The 19,433-nt window shown below is 44.4% G+C and overlaps 1 protein-coding gene across 1 annotated transcript in view; it reads right to left on the bottom strand.

The window, feature by feature from the left end:
- Window positions 1-7,835: 7,835 nt before the first annotated feature.
- LOC311523644 (uncharacterized protein) overlaps window positions 7,836-19,433 on the bottom strand; it is a 40,771-nt gene continuing 29,173 nt past the window's right edge. Inside the window, exons 6-7 of the mRNA XM_084633840.1 lie at window positions 10,062-10,164; window positions 7,836-8,018 (exon numbers count right to left, since the gene is read on the bottom strand). Of these exons, the coding sequence (XP_084489966.1) occupies window positions 7,975-8,018; window positions 10,062-10,164 (147 nt within the window). The 3' untranslated portion in view covers window positions 7,836-7,974. The remainder of the gene's footprint in view (window positions 8,019-10,061; window positions 10,165-19,433) is intronic.

Raw genomic sequence — 19,433 nt, 5'->3', positions numbered from 1 at the left:
CTAATCATCTAGACCATTCCTGACAGGTGTTTATCTAACCTTCTCTTAAAAATCTCCAATGATGGAGATTCTCTCTCTCTCTCTCTCTCTCTATATATATATATATATACACACACACACAGAGAGAGAGAGAAAACAGTATGTTCTTAAAGCTTTATAGTTAAAGGCAGGTTCCACCATATAGGAGGGCCATTGTGTCTTACAGTGGAAGTTTATATGCACTGATTTGATTAGCAACAATGTTAATGAGATTGTGGGGAGCTCAGGAAAAGAAATTAACTGGAAGAGGTGAAGAGCAGAAGAGGGAATCCTATGTACAGGTGAAGAACAAAGGACTGGTCTAAAATAGCTAAGGGTGTAGAAAGACACTCTGCATCCTGTGAAGACAAACTGCCAGCAGGCTTGGTCTCATGAAAGGAGGGTTCCAGCCTAAGTTCTCTCTAGGCTGAGTGGCCGCCCTGCCACGCAGCAGGCTATAAAGGGCTGCACAGGCATGCAGCCACAGGGGCTTGGAGAGGAGAAAGGTAGGGGATGGGAGCAAGTTGGGGCATGCAGGGCTGCTGGCGGGGAGAGGCGCCTCTCCCCCAGAGCTGCTGCCAGTGGGGAGAGGCGCCTCTTCCTGTGGCCCCAGCCCCAGGCTGCTGCAGTGAGAGAGGGCTGGGAGGAGTCCTCCTCTCTGGAGCCCTGGGGCAGCCTGCACCCCAAACCCCTCATCCCTGGCCCCACCCCAGAGCCCTTACCCCCAGGCAAAACCCTCACCCCCCCACACCAACCCTCTACCCCAGTCCTGAGCCCCCTCTTGTACCCCTCATCTCCAGCCCCACCCCAGAGCCCTCACCCCCAGCCAGACCCCTCATCTCCGCACCCCAGCCCTGAGCCCTCTCCCACACTCCAAACCCCTCAGCCCCACCCCCATATTGGTGCATATAACAAAATTAATTCTGCACCTGGATGTAAAAAATTAGAGGGAACATTGGTCTCATCCATTCTGGTTGAAAAATGCTGTGAGAAGGACTTTGAGTAAGCTACTAGTACCTTATTTAACAAGAGGGCATCATGTTAGTTACCTTTACGATATTGAGTGTGTTTTATTTGTAACCATTTGTTTCCATTAATCCTACTTGCGTCTTCACAAATTTCCATTCTTTGTTAAATAAACTGAAGAACATAAGAATGGCCATATTGGGTGAGACCAGCGGTCCATCTAGACCAGTATCTTGTTTTCGGATAGTGGCCAGTGTCAGATATTTCAGAGGAAATGAACAGAACAGAGCAATTTTGAGCTATCTATCCCTTGTAGTTCACTCCCAGGTTCTGGCAGCTAGAAGTCTGGGGACACCCAGGGCATGAGGTTGAATCTCTGACCATCTTGGCTAAGTGCCATTGATGGACCTATCCTCCATGAACTTATCTAATTTTTTTTTTAAACCCAGTTATGCTTTTGACATTCACAACTTCTAGCAACAAGGTCCTTCCTAATGTTTGTTTTAAACCTGTTGCCTATTAAATTCAATGGGTGATTACTTATTCTTGTGTATGTGAAGGAAGTAAATTATATTTCCCTATTCACTTTCTCCACACCATTCATTATTTTATAGACCTCTATCACATCTTCCTTTAGATGTTTCTTTTCTTAGCTGAAAGTATATAAATGAGACTTTCCAGCACATAGTAGAGTGGTGCCATCCCCAGTTTGGCTGCCTCTGTGCTGTTGAGGAGAATGAAAGTCTCAGGGAAGAACAACAAATTGGAGCAGAGGGAAAAGATCCCATAGTTGGGATCTTCTTCTAGATGATGTCACAGTATCCTCTTGCACTGAGGATACCTCTCCAGCGGAGGGAACCCCAGTTATTAGGAAGAGACAGGAAATAGTAATGGGGGATTCAGTTATTAGCAATAGAGAAAGCGGAGTTTGTGATGACCAGGAGAACTGCATAGTGAATTACCTATCAGGTGCAAACGTTACAGATCTCTCAAGACAGGCTTATGTGCAGTGCTGGGGAACAGTCACTGGTTGTGGTACACATAGGTACCAATGACATAGAGAAAGGCAGGAGACAGGCACTGGAGGCCAAATTTAGGCTGTTAAGTAAAAGACTGAAGTCCAGGTAGCATTCTCTGAAATACTTCCAATTCCACATTCAGGGCCACTTAGACAGGCAGAGCTTCGGAGTCTCAATGCATGGAGCAGGCAATGGTGTAGGGAGGAGGAGTTTAGGATTATTAGGAAGTAGGGAACCTTTTAGGAAAAGAAGAGGCTATACAGGAAAGATGGGCTCCACCTAAACCAAAGTGGAACTGGATTGCTGGAATGTAAAATTTAAAAAGTTGTAGGGGAGTTTTTAAACTAACAGCTGGGGGAAAGCCAACAGGTGCAGAAGAGGACACAGTTCAGACAGACATCCCTTAGGAGAGGATCTATTAACAGGGATTCCCTTTATCCTAGGGCTTGTCTATACTTACAGCATTTCAGCTGCTTTGCTGTAGTGATTAGTGAAGATACTACCTACGCTGCTGGAGAGCTTGCAGCCTTGAGACGCAGTAGCTATGTTGATGGGAGAAGTTGATTTTCCATACTCCTGAAGACTGTAGATATACCATCATAAGTTTGTAGCATAGACCAGGACCAAGTAAAGAGGAGAGGACAGAAGCTGATAAAGTAAAGGTAAGAACTGAAGAGAAAAAGTCATCTGAAGACTCGCATTCAATTACATCATATAATGGCAGACATTTAAAAAGTGACAAATTTTATAAGTGTTTGTGTACAAAGGCTAGAAGTCTAAATACTAAGATGGGTAAACTTGAGTGCCTGGTATTAAATGTGGCTATTGCCATAATAGGCATCACAGAAACTTGGTGGAATGATAATCAATGGGACACAATACAAGGTACAAAATATACAGGAATGACAGAGTAGGTCACGGTGGTGGGAGAGTGGCACTATATATGAAAGCAAGCATAGAGTCAAATATAGTCAAAATCTTAAAATCGTAAAAATCACTGTACCACAGAATCTCTATAGATAGAAATTCCAAGTGTGAATAATAATAATAATATAGTAGTAGGAATATACTACCAACCAGCTGACAAGGATGGTGATTGTGAAACGCTTCAGGAAATTGAAGGGGCTATAAAAATAGAAAACTCAAAACTAAGGGAGATTTCAACTATCACCTCAGGATGGGCTGCAGAAATAGTGTTTATAGACACCATAAATGACTGCTTCTTGGAGCAGTTAGTCCTGGAACCGGGGAGAGGCAATTCTTGATTTAGTCTTAAGTGGAGCATAAGGTGTGCTCCAAACGGTGAATATAGCTGAACATCTCAGTAATAGTGACCATAATAAAATTAAATTTAACATCCCTGGGGGCAGGGAGAAATACCAAAGAAGCCCACCACAGTAGTAATTAATTTCAGAAAAAGGAAGTACACAAAAATGAAGAAGCTACTTAAATGGAAATTAAAAAGGTACAGTGACAAAAGGGAAATGCCTACAAACTTCATGGAAGCTTTTAAAAAACACCATAACAGAGGCTCAAATTAGATGTATACCCCATATTAAAAAAAACGATAGTAAGTGGACCAAAAAATAGCCACTACAGCTAAACAAAGTCAAAAGAAGCAATTAGAGGCAAAAAGGCATCCTTTAAAAATTGGAAGTTAAATCCTACTGAAGAAAATAGAAAGGAGCATAATCTCTGGCAAATCAGGTGTAAAAGTATAATTAGGCAGGCCAAAAAAGAATTTGAAGAGCAACTCGCAAAAGAGTGAATTTTTTTTTTTTTAAGTATATCAGAAGCAGGAAACCTGCCAAACAATTAATCAGGTGACTGGATGATCAAGGTGCTAAAGGAGCACTCAAGGAAGGTAATGTTATTGAAGAGAAGCTTAATGAATTATTTGCATCAATCTTCCCTGCAGAGGATGTGAGGGAGATTCCCACACTTGAGCCGTTCTTTTTCGGTGACAAATCTGAGGAAATGTCCCACACTGAACACAAAAATGGCCATACTGCATCACAACAATGGTCCATGTAGGCCAGCATCTCATCTTCTGACAGTGGTGTACGCCAGATGCTTTGGAAGGAATGAACAGAACAGGGCAATTTTAAATGATCTATCCTCTGTAGTCCACTATCAGCTTCTGGTGAAGCTGGTAGTGGACTACCAGCTTCACCAGAAGAATACCCAATCCTCTACCTCAGCAGGAAGAACACCCAATCCTCTACCTCAGCAGGAAACTCCTCCCGAGAGAGCAGAAGTATGCAGTGGTTGAGAGAGTGCCTTGCTGTGAAATGGGCCATTGAAAAACTTTGTTATTACCTACTGGGATGACTGTTTACCCTTGTGACTGATCATGCACCCCTCCAGTGGATGCAGCGAAATAAAGAGAAGAATGCAAGGGTGACCAGATGGTTCCTGTCTTTACAACCTTTTCAATTCACCATACAACACTGGGCCGGAAGCCACCATGGCAACACAGACTGCTTATCATGAGTACACTGCCTGACATCCCAAGTTGCCCAGCCCTGTGGTGTTGAGCAGAGGGGGTGGGATATGTGACAGGGTCAGGCCAGATGGCTACAAAAGAGTGGTCAACGGTAGATACATTAGTTCCAGGTTAAGCAGGTTCCTTTTCCCTGGGTAAAATAACAGGGACTATTCCAGAACACTCAGGAACTTTCTCGAATTAAGGCAGGCAGACTAATTAGGACACCTGTAGCCAATTGGGAAGCTGCTAGAATTAATTAAGGCTAATCAGGACACCTGGTTTAAAAAAGCCCTCACTCCAGTTAGTGAGAAGCTCGCAAGGAGCTGAGAGTGAGAGGGTATGCTGCTGGAAGACTGAGGAGTACAAACACTATGGCATCAGGAGGAAGGTCCTGTGATAAGGATATAGAAGGTGTTGGGAGGAGGCCATGGGGAAGTAGCCCAGGGAGTTGTAGCTGTTACACATGTGTTCCACAAAATACTATAGACAGCTGTGATCCACAGGGCCCTGGGCAGGAACCCAGAGTTAGTGTTTGAATACCAAAATGTGAAGGAAAAAACAGTGATAGCTTACCACTACAATGAAAAAAATGAACTGTTCATTCCAATAAAGAGCAATGAGATTATTTGGTTGGGGTGGGAGAGAAGGAAGAGATCAACCTGATTCTCTCATTATGGAGAAAGCAAGTCATGTAAATTAACTTCACCAAAGCAATTCCTTCCAGAATAGTAAGATCCCACCTAAAAGATGATTGAGAATCAACTGCCAACAGCCATGAAGGCAACATGGGATATGAAAGGAATATTTTGTAAATGCACCGCCTAAAAAAGTGTACTAATCATCTCTCTTATTTAATACACATGCACTTTAGTCTGAAGCTCCAATTGTACCAATAGGGAGGCATGCTTGGTTAAGAGCATCTCAGGCAGCAGCATCTACTAAGTTAGAAGATAGTATGGTGACAGGCATGTTAGAAGTATCTAGATAAGCATTTATGTCAACAGAAGGTAGGCCAAGCAAAGTGTGCTTCTGTGGAGTTAAACAAGGAGCTATCACATAAGGTTCTAATAGACCTAAAGGGAAGACACTGTGTGAGATACACACCAAAGAGGAAGTGTGGTGTGATATGTCTTGCCAGCTTGATACTGGGATATACTATAAAACCCAACTGGCAAAGCTTTAAGAGATACAAGTCTTCCTAAAACTGTCATTTAACATTTTGGAATACTAGGTCACCCTGAACTATCGTTCAATAAAGAATTTTACAAATGCTTTAAGGATTAATTTAGCTATTCCTCAATATGCCATACAAGATACCTACCACAGAGTCCATACGCACCAGGGTCGGAAGAGAATGTCTAAAAGTGGCTTCAGGAAGCCACTCTATACTTATGCAGTCATGACTGAAGTACATCATCTGCACACCTTCCAGAGAAAGAAGTGTAATGTAAGTGTATCAGAGTGGTAATCTCACCTCCCATTTCTAGCTCTGCAAAAACACTACACAAGACGGAAGCAGTGACACTTGTTTGTAGAATTGCTGTCATTTGTCCTTAAATGTATCTTGCCTTTCTTGGCTCTTTAGAAGGTGTGGCTTGGGAGAAATTCTCCATTTAAGAAGTGGCAACATATAGGGTGTTTGTTTTGTTTAAGAGTGGTAGTTGTTTGAAGCTATTCAGAGTTTAAGAACAGTAGAATAAATCCCAGGGCCATAGATAAGTGAGCATAAAGCAGCTAAAGTGGACACTGGTTAATGAAATTGATCACCAGCTCTGCAGTTTCATGTTGCTATCACTTCTACAGATGGAGTGCATATAAGAAGAACTTGGAAAAGTGTTCATCTGTGTTACTCTACCCTACTAAAGCCCATCCCCTGAATTTTAAAGAACAGTCTCTGTATTTTAATGTTAAAGTTAAGAAGTTGTACTAAGCTTCTTTTAGCACTTATTGGATCCTGGGGCATCTTTTCCTAATCTTTTCCCACCCTTTCTTTCTCCTCCCCTTTTCTAAACTCCAGTAAACGGGCCTAACTCATGCTGGCAAGTGTTTACAGAATCAGGGCATAGCTTGTGGTATCACAAGCAAAATCCTGAGCTTCAAGGCAACAGAGCCATGTCTTAGCCAATAGTCCACAGAGCCTTTTTGCAGGGTACTTCAAATTTTTTTTTGGAAACCCATATGAATCTGGCTAATGCTGATTCACCTTTGTAAAGTGCTTAAGTTTCCCCAGGTGAAAGGGCAGTGTTGAAGTGCTCAACATTAGCCCCCCATAACATATGGGGAAAACTAAGGCATAAAGGTTTAGTAAGATGACTAAGGGCTACTGTGACCTAAAGGATTGGAAACTGCCCGTGGAAAGAGACCTACTGATAGATTCTTCTTGTGGTAAGTACTGAATTTGTTATTGCATATTCACATGCAGCTCCTTAATAAAGGGATAATCCTGTTCAATAGTAATTACATACTACTACTGGACCAGGTTTTCAACAACCCTTTAAATTAAGAGTTACCCATTTTGCTGACGTTCTCTGCTGCAATTTACCACAGCAACTTTCAAAGTAAAATTATGCAATTTTAAGTGACCTGTTGTACTGCCCATTACTAAACTTAGTTTTTGCTACATGAGGCAGTATAAACCATTAAGTTGCACGTGACCAATGCCCTAAGGTTCATTGGGAGAATCTGTTTGTAGAGGACATAGAAACCTAACTATTTCACTGCTTTTTGTCACTAGCCCCCATAGCACTTTCCACAGCTAAATTTTGCCAACTATAAAGCCTCCAGTGGTTAGTTTATATAGTAATTTTTCCCCCTTCCTGCTCAACTGTTGAGTTGCATTTTCAGGTTTGGGCAATGTGTTAGCTGGAGGACGGTCTTTAGTATTCAAGATCCCAGGTATTTTAAGTTTAGTGTTCATCAACAGCTCGCCAAATACTTTACTCTTATTTAGGGCTAAATTCTACACTCATTGAAGACAGCAGAATGCATCCACTTACTTCAATGGAAGCAGAAAATAGCCCTTAGAAGTTTAAGTGAAGAGTTTGTTTTTTTTCTCCCCTCCTTTTTTACAGAACCATTACCTGGATGTTCATCATATCTAATTTTATGAACCTACCTAAGGTATCTATTTTGAAGTATAAATATTTGAAGTAAATAATTTAAGGGTTAGTTTTCTGTACTATATTTTAATTATGTAGTAAAAAGCAGGTCTTCATTTGCAAGTGGTCAAAAATGTAATGAAGTAGTGATTCCTAATAAGTGCTAACTTTTTTTAAAAAAAAGTTTATTTTATACATCCCATACTCACACATTTGAAAGTTGGTGGTTTAAAATCCATCTACATTTTGAGATTTTAGTAGGTAGTATTTACACTAAAGCAACTGGAGAGTTCAACTTTTTCCTACGGGGGCAGGGATGGGGAAGAAAGGGGGAGTACCCAAGTTTGCTTGTAATTTTTCTTATACCTCAAGGATAAAGAGCCTTTTAGTCTTTCCATTCTTCTTCGTTCTCTGATCTAGTCTCCTCACCTGCAAAATGAGGTTTAGAGTATATTAGTGTCCCATACTAGGCAAAAGATTAAGAACTTCCCGATCATAGATTCACTAAAAGTGTTAGCTGATTTGTATTGTAACTAAGCTAGACAGGCATATGTTTTGTTATTGCTGTTTCCTAAGACTTAAATTACAATACATGTAATCCTCATCTAGTAACTGCATATACAAATTATTGATGAGTGTGATGTAGGGCCTTCAGGACTACAAGGGATTCACGTTTATCTCCAGGATTCTTCCTGTAAATCAGTCAGCCTAAAAGTTACCGAGTCAGATCACAGAGCACAGTGGTAGTTCGTGGAATTAAAAGTAATACATGAGTAATTTTACAAGATAACTCAGCATCAAAATTACCAATCCAAAAAAGTCAGGAGGGAGGGATGGTAAGAAAGCATGAATTGGGATACTAACTTATAGAGGCCTTTCTACAAGTAGTCTATTTTTAGGTCAGAGGCAGTAGTTCTCAATTACTTGCACCAGCGTTTTTGATTCAAAATGCATGTTTCCCTCTATAGCAGGGGTGGCCAACCTGTGGCTCCAGAGCCACATGCGGCTCTTCAGAAGTTAATATGCGGCTCCTTGTCTAGGCACCGACTCAGGGGCTGGAGCTACAGGTGCCAACTTTCCAATGTGCCAGAGGGTGCTCACTGCTCAACCCTTGGCCCTGCCCCCACTCCACCCCTTCCAGCACCCTCCCTTGAGTCTGCAGTGTCCTCGCTCCTCCCCCTCCACCCCAAGCCTCCTACATGCCACAAAACAGCTGATCAGGAGGTGTGGGGAGAGGGGGAGGTGCTGGTTGGTGGGGCTGCCGGTGGCCAGGAGGCGCTGGGAGTCAGTGAGGGGGAGCTGATGGGGGGGCTGCTGACGCATTACTGTGGTTCTTTGGCAAAGCACATTGGTAAACTCTGGCTTCTTCTTAGGCTCAGGTTGGCCACCCCTGCTCTATAGGTCAGAATACTTGCGACCTCTGCATTCTCAAATTAAAAAATTAAAAAAAAAAAAAAAAAAAAAAAAAAAAACACACACCTACGACACTATAAAGGACCTAGGTGGAGGAGGAGGAGAGATTATCAATCTGAGTAACCCCATTATACATAGGCACTGGATCTAGGGGTGCAGGGGAGCTGCAGCACCCCCTGGCTTGAAGTGGATTCCATTATATATAGGGTTTGCAGTTTGGTTCAATGGCTGTTTAGTGATGCTTTAGTGTTGCATCCCTTCCTTCTCCTTTGCCTATACTTGGTTTTGATCATTTTCCTTATAAACATGTAAGCCAGCAGTTCTCAGACTGAGTCAGGACCCCAAAGTGGGTCACAATCCTGTTCTATGGGGTCGTCAGATTGGCTTAGACTTGCTGGGGCCTGGGCCAAAGCCTGAGCCCCATTGCCCGAGCCCCACTGCCCAGGGCTGAAGCCCAAGGGTGTCAGGGCTCAGATTACAGGCCCCATGTCTGGGGCTCAAGCCCTTGGGCTTCGGCTTGCTCCCCACTGGGATAGTGGGGCTTGCCCCCCCCCCCCAACATAAGGCAGCAGGGCTCGGGTGGGCTCAGATTTTGCTCCACTCTCCTGGGGTCTTGTAGCTATTTGTTGTCATAAGGAGGTCAAGGTGCAATGAAGTTTGAGAACCCCTGATGTAAGCTATCATACCTCAAGAATGCCATTCCAGCAACAAGTAGTTCAGAACAAAACCAAATGTATTTTTTGCAGTTACTTAGTAGGTATTCCTCACCAGTTCATGAAGTAGCCTCTGTAATAGATACTGAACTACTATTTTAAGTTTTGTTTTAACTCTTGTCTACAGGTAATTCCCCAAATCCATGCCCACCTCTGTCAGAAATCCAGAATAAATGGAGACAGTGAACCTTTTAAAACCAAGCTGAAAGGGTTCTAAACAAGTTAGACTGAGCGCAGTAGTGTTCCTCCAACTACTACACCAATAGACACTGGTAAAATTTCCTATTTTAACAGAAAAGCACAATACTAAAGTTCTCTAAGCAAAGAAAAGATTTTATAAGCCTACCTGAAGAGTCAAGGGCCTTATATCTCTTCTGAATAACATCCTTAAGAGCAGCTACTATTCCTCCATCGTTGGGGGACTGTGGTGATGTTGGAGTTAGAGTCACCTGTTTAAATAGATTAATAGGTGTGATCATTTAGACTTGTATAATGGAGCTATTAAGACCAGAAATATGGAGTTAGGTTTAAGTTACTATTTATGAAGTTGGGCAAGAATGTATTTAGTAAAGATTCAACACATTCTTTAAGTGTACTATATGATGATTAATTGGTTGGCCGAAATAAGATCCGTTTTAGTTCAATAACTCTGCCTTAACTTTGGTCCAGTTTATAAATTATTTGGGAGAGTTACAGCTAGAAACCATATACCCTATTTCAAGCCAGTCTGATAGCTGCACCATGAAGCTACTTGTCTTTGATTGGATGGTGGAGGTGAAAGCAAGATGTTGGTGTTCTTGCCATGGGCAGGGGACACAGAATTAATTATTCCTTACTTTGACTTTGTTCCAGGTCAGCAGCCAGGCAGAACTAGTTCTTACCCAATATAGCTGATCTGTTCCCAGATTCCAGTACAGCTTCAGATGTGTGCATCCTTAGAAGGGAGCCTAGGATTGAATATATCCTGAATAGCCACTCTGGGACAGGAGGAAGCAAACTAAGCTTAGCTGGAGAGTGCCTGGAGCAACTGCAGCTCTGAGATAAAAGGTTGTCTCAGATGCTCCAAGCCTCATCTTCACTGGTTTTGAACATTAACAGTTCACAAGACTAGGTAATTTCCCATAAAGGTTTTACCTCCTGGGAGGAGTTATTCCTTCCCTACAAAAGGCTTTGTAATACACAGAGGGTTGATAACTTCACTATAAATGCAAATACACCAAGCCTATCTGCCCTCCCACTGCCTGTGCTGTGGTAAGAGGGCTTAAGTCTGACACCTTACATGGAGCAGAGACTTCACTCAGAGCTACACAGTTTAGGAGATTTGCAAATCAGCTATCCACCATAAAGATCTGGAATCACGTCACATCATGGACATTGGATGAAGAGCCTGGACACTGATGAGATACAATATTCCAGGTTAGGACCTGGCAAGACTGCACTTTCCATCCACGGTACCATGTGGTGTTCACATTCCAGTTTCCATTTTACAGACTCCCCTTGATACTGTCACTGAACAAGACAAATTAAACAGAAGCCACTGCAACTCCTAGCTTTTTGTTGTCCTTTCTGACCTATCATAATACATGCTACTAACAGGGATCATGAAAGATGTTCATTTTATGAGGCAGTGACTACATAGACATGAACAAATGCTTTATACCAAGGGCTTTTAAGGCCTTGAAACAATTATTTGTAAAAAAGTTTCCAAATTAGATTAGCAGAGTTCTGCCAAAAATACCTCTCAGGATTAGATCAATAAACTAGCGCTGAGGATTATGGCTATTAGACTCTGTTACTTAACTAGGAATTACGATTAACAATCTGTTAAATTAAGTTTTCTTCAGGGAAGAGTTTTGCTTCAACATTAGAAAGTCCACTCCAGATGTGAGGTGGGTATATTACTATTAAAGTTATTTTTAGAAAGTGTAATTATGCTATCCAATATTTACTTTAAAATATTACCAGAATGAAAAACCTGACCAAAAATCATCAATAATGATGCATGTATGAGCATTTGGAATCACTGTTTGTTTAGTTTTAGGCTAAACAACTCATGAGAAATGAATTAATTTGGAAGAGATGTTTTAAGTAAAGCTCCAGTCAGTTCACAAGACCCAACCCTGATCTTTTCAGATTAGGGTTGAAACTTCCACTCAGTTATTAGGATAAGACCAGTTTGTCCAATTTTAACCTCAGGATGGAAAATAGCTAGTACACACACTTTTCCCAGATTTGAGTAGTAGACTCATACTTTGCCTTTAACAATTTGTGAATTGCCTCAAATAGAGATTCAAATATTTCCTAAACACAAGGAAATACTGCAGATAGAGGTAATAAGAGTGACACTTCTGCTTTCAGATAGGCTTGGTGTACTTCTATTTATAGTGAAGTTATCAACCCTCCCTGTATTACAAAGCCTTTTGTAGGGAAGGAACTCCTCCTCCCAGGAGGAAAGACGTTTAGGAGAAACCACCTAATTTTGTAGACTTTTAATGTTCAAAACTAGTGAAGATGATGAGGCATGGAGCATAAGAGACCACCTTTTATCTCGGAAAAAGCTGCAGTTGCAATGCCCCCTCTCATATAGGGATTGCCCTCACAATGTTCACTATGCTACCTTTTTGTAGCTGGAGCCTAAATCAGTGAGTTCCTGCCTTGGGCACCTGTCACAAGGAGGCACCACCCCACTTTGCACAGGCTACCTAGAAGTTTGGCCGACCTCACACAGAGATCATCCAGGAACAAATCAGTACCTATATCAGAGGTGCATTCAATCCCCTTGATAAATCTCAGCTGCACTCTAACCTGATACCTCAGCTACCTTGGGACTCCAGCCATGTTGATTCTTTCAAACTGGCTTTCCTCTGGGCCCTATCCACCTTTTTTGTGGGTGAACAGCAGTCCACCAAACCCTGTGGGCCAGAATGTCCAACCATATTATCCTCACACCAGGAAACAAGTCAACCAATAGTCCAATAGGATAGCTTAGTGGTTTGAGCATTGGCCCACTAAACCCAGGTTTGTGAGTTCAATCCTTGAGGGGGCCATTTAGGGATCTGGGGCAAAAATTGGGGATTGGCCCTGCTTTGAGCAGGGGGTTGGACTAGATCTCCTGAGGTCCCTTCCAACCCTGATATTCTATGATTCTATGAATAACCCACTTAGCCTCCCAGATCAGTTGGAGCCCATGGCACATTCCCAGGTCATCCTAGGTGGATAACAAGGAGCACCAGGCTATTCAAGAGAGCTATGGGCTGGTCCCACTGCATGCCTATCTGCTGTGCCAAAACACAACTCCATCCAGCCCAAGACCCAGCTGCAAGTCCCTTGCTGAATTACATGGTTTCTTGTAAACCCAGTGCACAATGCTGTGCCCCCAAATCCATATCCCCAGCAGTAGGCATCCCCAGATACATTCTGTATGATAGACATGGGGAAGGAAGCAGACACTGAAAGCCTGTGGTGATTATGGCCCATCAACTGCATCGGCTTCCCCTCAGGCAACCGCACAAAGAACTTGGAGCCTAAATCATCTGTGCCCTATAGCCTGGACCTCTGATGCACCCAGGTCCAACTGGGTAGCTGCTGTTGAGGCCCCTGTATGGAAGAAGTGGGAGCCATAATCTCCCAGTGGCAAGCTTAAGAATGACAGCACCTTCCTACACACTCCCACAAACTGGAATTTGAGCAGGGGACCCTCACCAGATGGCCATTGAGCCACATATGCCTTCAATGCCCATATAGGCCACAGGTCACCCTCACCAACCCCAATTTGATCAGTTTGTGATCTGTGCACCTTGAGCTGTACAAAGTCACCTCTCCACTGCATATCCTGTAGTTTGAGAGCCTGCCCCAAAGAGTCTTTGGCACAAGAGAAATAACTTACTGACCGAGAAGGCCCTGAAGAAAGCCAACAGAAAGGTTGCTTTAAACAGTACAGCCTCACCCCCCTAAATAGCAAACCCAAGGAAGAAACTGAATTGCCTAAGGATCTACAAGGTCACTGGCTTCCTGACATTGCTGTGCATCCCTGCTGCCTGGGTTCAGCTCTCCTACATCCTGTGACTTATGAATCCCCAGATGGGGGTCCGGATGATCTGCAGTGAGACCACCACAGATAACCAGTTACCTAAAGCAAGACCATGAACGACCCAATTTGGGGATTCTGGTATAGGCAAGTCCCTAGCAGACCTTCAGCCCTCACCCAAAAAAAAAAAAAAATTAAAAAAATAAATCCACACATATCAAATGCCATTTTGTAAGCTAAAAAGGTGCATGTGTACCATGCTCCCTTGGCTGTGGATACAGTTTCTAGCAACCAAGATTCCACAGAGCTGCCCACCTCTGTTCTGGCACTTCCTTGGCTTCTAGTGCTAGTGCTCTGAATCTGCTGCCTGCAACTGAGAGAGCATTAGCTATACTGCTGTTAAGCTCAGGCACATGCTTGGCAGTGAAATGAATATTGCCTACAGATTTCTGTTTGCTTGTGTTAATTGTTAAACATCTCTAGATAAAAAACGTGTTTTGAGAACCTTAGTCACATAAAGGATTCCATGCAGACTGAGTCACTCCTTCTCCTCCCTGTGAAGGGCTACTGCGCTCCAAGAGAAGGGAAATGGTCTTTTCCATAGGGCTGTGGGTGAGACAACAAAATATGTCCTGCCCTTAAGTGCATTCCAGTTCCTGTCAGGCAAGACAGAGGAGACAGACAAGCCTCTCTGTTCAGAGCACAATCCACACATTTCAAAAACATGGACCATTTGAGGCAAGTAGGACTCCATCCCAAAGATGACTCTGCTCATCTCAGAACCTGATCTGCACTCCCTTTGCCACCTGAGGCCACACAAGGAGAGATATAGACGAAATTCCAGAGCTGAACCATTTCCCCCCCAAGTTTCAGGAAACTGGTAGAGAGAGTGTTCAGTTCATCCAGCAACTGATTGGTGTACCCACACGGTAGCCAGTTTGTGGGTTCATGAAACACCCAGCTGACTGGAAGAATTCTGGCACTGACACTGACTGACATGCTTGAGCAGGACTGCTATGCAAGGACAGAGACAAACACTCAAAGCCATTCAAGCCATAGTTTAATAATCCAGACATTGGCTGGGAATGGGGGTTAAGATCCCACCTACACTAACACCTGGTCTTCTGACCCCAGTTAAAACATGGGCTCAGGGGAGCTGCATTCAGATTCTCCTGTTTAACAGCCCAGACTGCAGCCCTGCAAAGCTGAAGGCTGCACCATCCTTTGGGGACCTGGTTCAGTCTCATGAGCCCTGAGAGACAGAGGTACATCAGGGGCTACCATGTTTGTCCATATCTCCAATATGGCAGAGATTCTAGCATAGAGATGGCTTCTAACTCAAGAAGAGTCACTTTAGCTTAATAAGCAAGGGTTCATTGGAGAGGAATATCACTGCTGAAAGATTACACCAGACAAAATAAGCTAACAATCATATCAGTTCTCTACAGCCTTTCATACAAGTGCCTTCCCTTAGTCCATACCACTGTCTGCTCAATGTATGGTTATCACAGGCACCTTCCATTAGAGGACCTATTCATACCCCCATTGTCTTGGCTTCCCTTGGGAAAGGCAGGGCTCAGGAAGGTGTGGGAGTAGTCATTTGCCTTCCAACTGCAGAGGATTGTCCTCCCTAAGCTTGTATTTTACATTAGAATTTAAAAGACTGCATTATCATGGACAAAGTTTCTAGAGCCCAGGATGGAGTGGTGGTGAGGCACCTTTTATAACTTCTATTCTGTAAATGTTGTAGGGACAGCGGGGTTTATGGGCACTGACAGTGAAGTTCACCAGAACTCAGTGGAAAATTCTAACACAGTATGCTTAGAAGTGGAAATTTCTCATTGTTGGGGTAGGACAGATGATACAGTCTCTGCAGTCAACATTAAGGAAGTTTGTCTTAAGTGTGCAAACCCCTAACTGAAATGCTTTAACCCACTAAACTGCTGTAGAAAAAGACCTTAAGTCTGGAAAAGGACACTCCTCAATAGGTGTCTGATTAGATCAGTCTTGTTGACCACATCTCACAGGAACAAAGTCACCAGTAGCAACACCAGATATACAGTCTATTGCTAGTGACTGAGTTTCCCTTTCTGCTTCCAAAAATGCCAGTTTCTATGTTGTGCATAGCTTTAGGCTGCAAGCATGACTAGTCCACAGGAGATTAGGGAGAGACAAGCATAAAGGAATGCTCAAATAGAATGGGTCTCTGCACCAGGAACAAGAACCAAGCCAGGAAGCATCAGACCTAGTCCCAGATCAGAGCCATCAACCCAGCCACCACACTACCCATCTGAATTAGATGGGCCCCGGGTAAGAACCAACTAGATTAGCAAAGCAAGGCACAGTTACCAGGTAAACTCCACCTCATGTGTGGGTGGGGGGCAGAGGGGCCTCATTCAAGTGACAAAAGGCAGCAAGCAGCTCTTCATAGGCATATCCCACAGCCAGAGGCAGCCAGGATTCCTCACTAGGATTCTGCCCAGGCTATGGGGCTCAGCCCTGGCCCCTTTCCTCCCTATGAATTCTTAACTCCCACTGCCCTAGCACCTTGAGCCCTGCAGGGCCCACAGGGGAAGTGAGGCAGCCCTTATGTTGGCCCAGCACCTGGCCCATGAGCAGCGCCACATGGGGCACCATGAAAGTGAATCGCTCTGAAGTAAAGCCATCTGGGCATGGTCTCACCACCTTGCACAGCTGCTGGCCCACCTGCAGCAGCAGCATGAGGCAAAGCCTAAGGAAGCTGCCCTGCTCTGGCCCTATCCAGGTGGGCAAAGGAGTGAGATTGGGTTAACTACTGGAAACCAGGAAGTAACTCTAACCATATGGCTGTTATGGCTCCAAATCATGTGTCAAATCCTACAAGACCTCAAGCCTACCCCAAATGTCCTGTGAGATTTCCAGTCTTTACAGGACCCAGTTTGTCTTGTCCTTTCTGCCTTCTCCCATTGCAGGGGGCAGCAACACATACCCCTTGTGAGACTCAGGGTCCTCTTCAGGTTGGAGAGTTACACTCAAGCTACTTAATTGTTCGGAACGTTTTTTCATGCCTCCCTGTTAGAGAGTATTTCTTTTATAATCATCCAGCACCGTGAGTGATTTCTCTGCTATCAGATTTCATAGGCTCTCAGATTTTTGTCTATGGAAGCCACTCTTCTCTGTGGTTAACTACCCCAACTAAAAGACTTCTGATAACATTTTAATTGTACCCAAAGTGTCTTCTTCCATGACAGCTGTAAAGGAAAGCTGTTATAAATAGCTTCCTAAGCCCATCCTAGAGAGTACCAGCATTATTTTATCATTGAAACCTATGCTCAAAATAAAATGGGTCCCTTCTACTTATTTTGATGCTGTACTCCCTCAGATCTAGGCCATTATATGACACATGGCTGTGGGATAAACTCAGTTTCCCATATATCAAGAGCTTCATAAGCAAATACAAACCTATGGAGCAGGTATTACAGACACTTGTTGGGTCTATTTCACATTGCCAGCACTAGTATCTGCATTACATTTACAACTGAAGTCCAACCTTCAAGTTATTCCATCTGCAATTAACCAGATTCAGTTAGATTGTTATGATAGAACATATTCATGTTTATATGTGATAGGATAAAGAACTGCACGAGGCAGTGCTCAGCTATTGTAGGTTGATGAGGGATATGTTACAATAATGATCAGCATCTGGAGAACCCATGCTGTTGAGAAAATGCAGTTATGTCCCTTAACCTCCCCCCAGAGACTCTTGAAACAGATACGAAGCAAATGAGAATGTTTTGAGACCCATCTGATAGCTTCTAGCACAGAAAGCTGCAGGAAAGAGGCTGATAAATAGCACACTATACTAAATACTATTCTTAGTACAGCTGGGCTGACTGATTACAGTACCTATAGATCAGGGGTGGGCAAACTACGGCCCACGGGCTGGGTCCAGCCCCTCGGGGCTTTGGATCCGGCCCGCGGGACTGCCACTGCCTTGGGCTCTATGCCACTCTGGGAAGTGGCCACACCATGTCCCTGCAGCCCCTGGGGATGCGGGGGGGGGGGGGGGGAAGAAGAGAGCTCCGCATGCTGCTCTTGCCTGTGGGTACCTCCCCCAAACCTCCCATGGGCTGCAGTACCCCATTCCTGGGGAATGGGAGCTTTTTTTTGGTGGAGGGGGCAGGGGGAGGTACCCACAGGCAAAGGAAACATGTGGAGCTCTCTGCGCCCCCACCCCCAGGGACATAGTGCCAGCCGCTTCCCAGAGCGGTGTAGGGGTGGGGCCGGGGCCGGAGCCGGGGCAGGCAGGGAACCTGCTCTGGCACTGGTGCGTGCCGCTGCCACCCTGGAGCCGCTCTAAGTAAGCGGTGCCAGGCCGGAGCCTGAACCCCTCCTGCACCCTGCCCCACAACTCCCTGCCCTAAGCCCCCTGCCGCACCCCTCCTGCACCTCAACTCCCCATCCTGAGCCCCCTGCTGCACCCCACACCCCTCCTATACCTTAACCCCCTTCCCTGAGCCCCCTCATACACCTTGCACCTTCCTCTGCCCCAACCCCTTGCCCTGAGCCCCTTCCTGCACACTGCACCCCTTCCCACACCCCACACTCCACCCCCTGCCCTGGCCCTGTAAGCAATTTCCCAACCCAGATGTGGCCCTCGGGCCAAAAAGCTTGCCCACCCCTGCTATAGATGGTGCAGACAAGTTTGTCTGATGCACCAGCAGTTCCAAAACTCAACCTCTTGATTTCTCATGTTATTTTTCAACTTTAACTACGTTAGCAGTTCCAAATAAAATTCTGTTGTTCACTGTACTTATGTGTAGGTTTTCTAAGCACAGAGCTCCAGTTGGTCTTTTTATCCAGACATCAGGATGCCTAGAATTTCCCAAAGAGGGTTGTATTTTGTGGTTTACAACAACCATTCATGTGATTTCACAGGATCTAAGAACTCAGGCTATGTCTACACGACCACTTATGTCAGTATAAGTTTTGTCTCTCAGGAGTACGACTATGCCACCCCCGAGTGATATAAATGACACCAACCTAAGTGCTGGAGAGCTTTTCCCACTGACATAGCTACCGCCACTCATTGGCAGGGAGGATTAATTAAGTTGATGGGAGAGGTCACTCCGATCGGCTTTGAATGGCTACACTAGAGAGCCTACAGCACTGCTGTAAGCTCTCTAGTATAGCCAGAGCCTCAGACTTCCTTTTTTTGGCAGTTTGGGGTACAGGTCATGAGTACGGAATAAAACTCCACCAGAAGCACCAGCAGAAAGCTTAGTTTTGCAAGATTTCCACTCCAACAGCTTTGGAAATTCATCTCAACTTTATATCAAAGCAGAATAGGAATTTGGACTCCTTTATTCTACTTAGTTCTGCCTCACCATGTACCTTTACAAGTCAGCCTACCTACCTAACATTTAAGTCAGGGGTCTCAAACACGCGGCCGGCCCGTGGAGTTATTTCCTGCAGCCCACCATAGGTGCCAACTCCACTGGCAGCCAAGCTCCCCTCCTCCCCCCCCCACAGTGGGTCGCATCCCTGCTCCTCCGCCTACCTCCCAGCGCTTCCCGCCTCCAAACAGCAGTTTGGTGGCACTTAGGACTTTCCAGGAGAGAGTGGGAATGTGGCGTGCTCAGGGGAGGAGGCAGAGAAGAGGTGGGGTCTCATGGAAGAGGTGGAGTGGGGAGGCTTAACCAAAGTAATTCT

The sequence above is a fragment of the Lepidochelys olivacea genome (assembly GCF_965140295.1).
Source record: "Lepidochelys olivacea isolate rLepOli2 genome assembly, chromosome: 7".
Classification (NCBI taxonomy): domain Eukaryota; kingdom Metazoa; phylum Chordata; order Testudines; family Cheloniidae; genus Lepidochelys; species Lepidochelys olivacea.
Note: the sequence above shows the minus strand (reverse complement) of the source record. Positions and strands in the feature narration are given on the sequence as shown.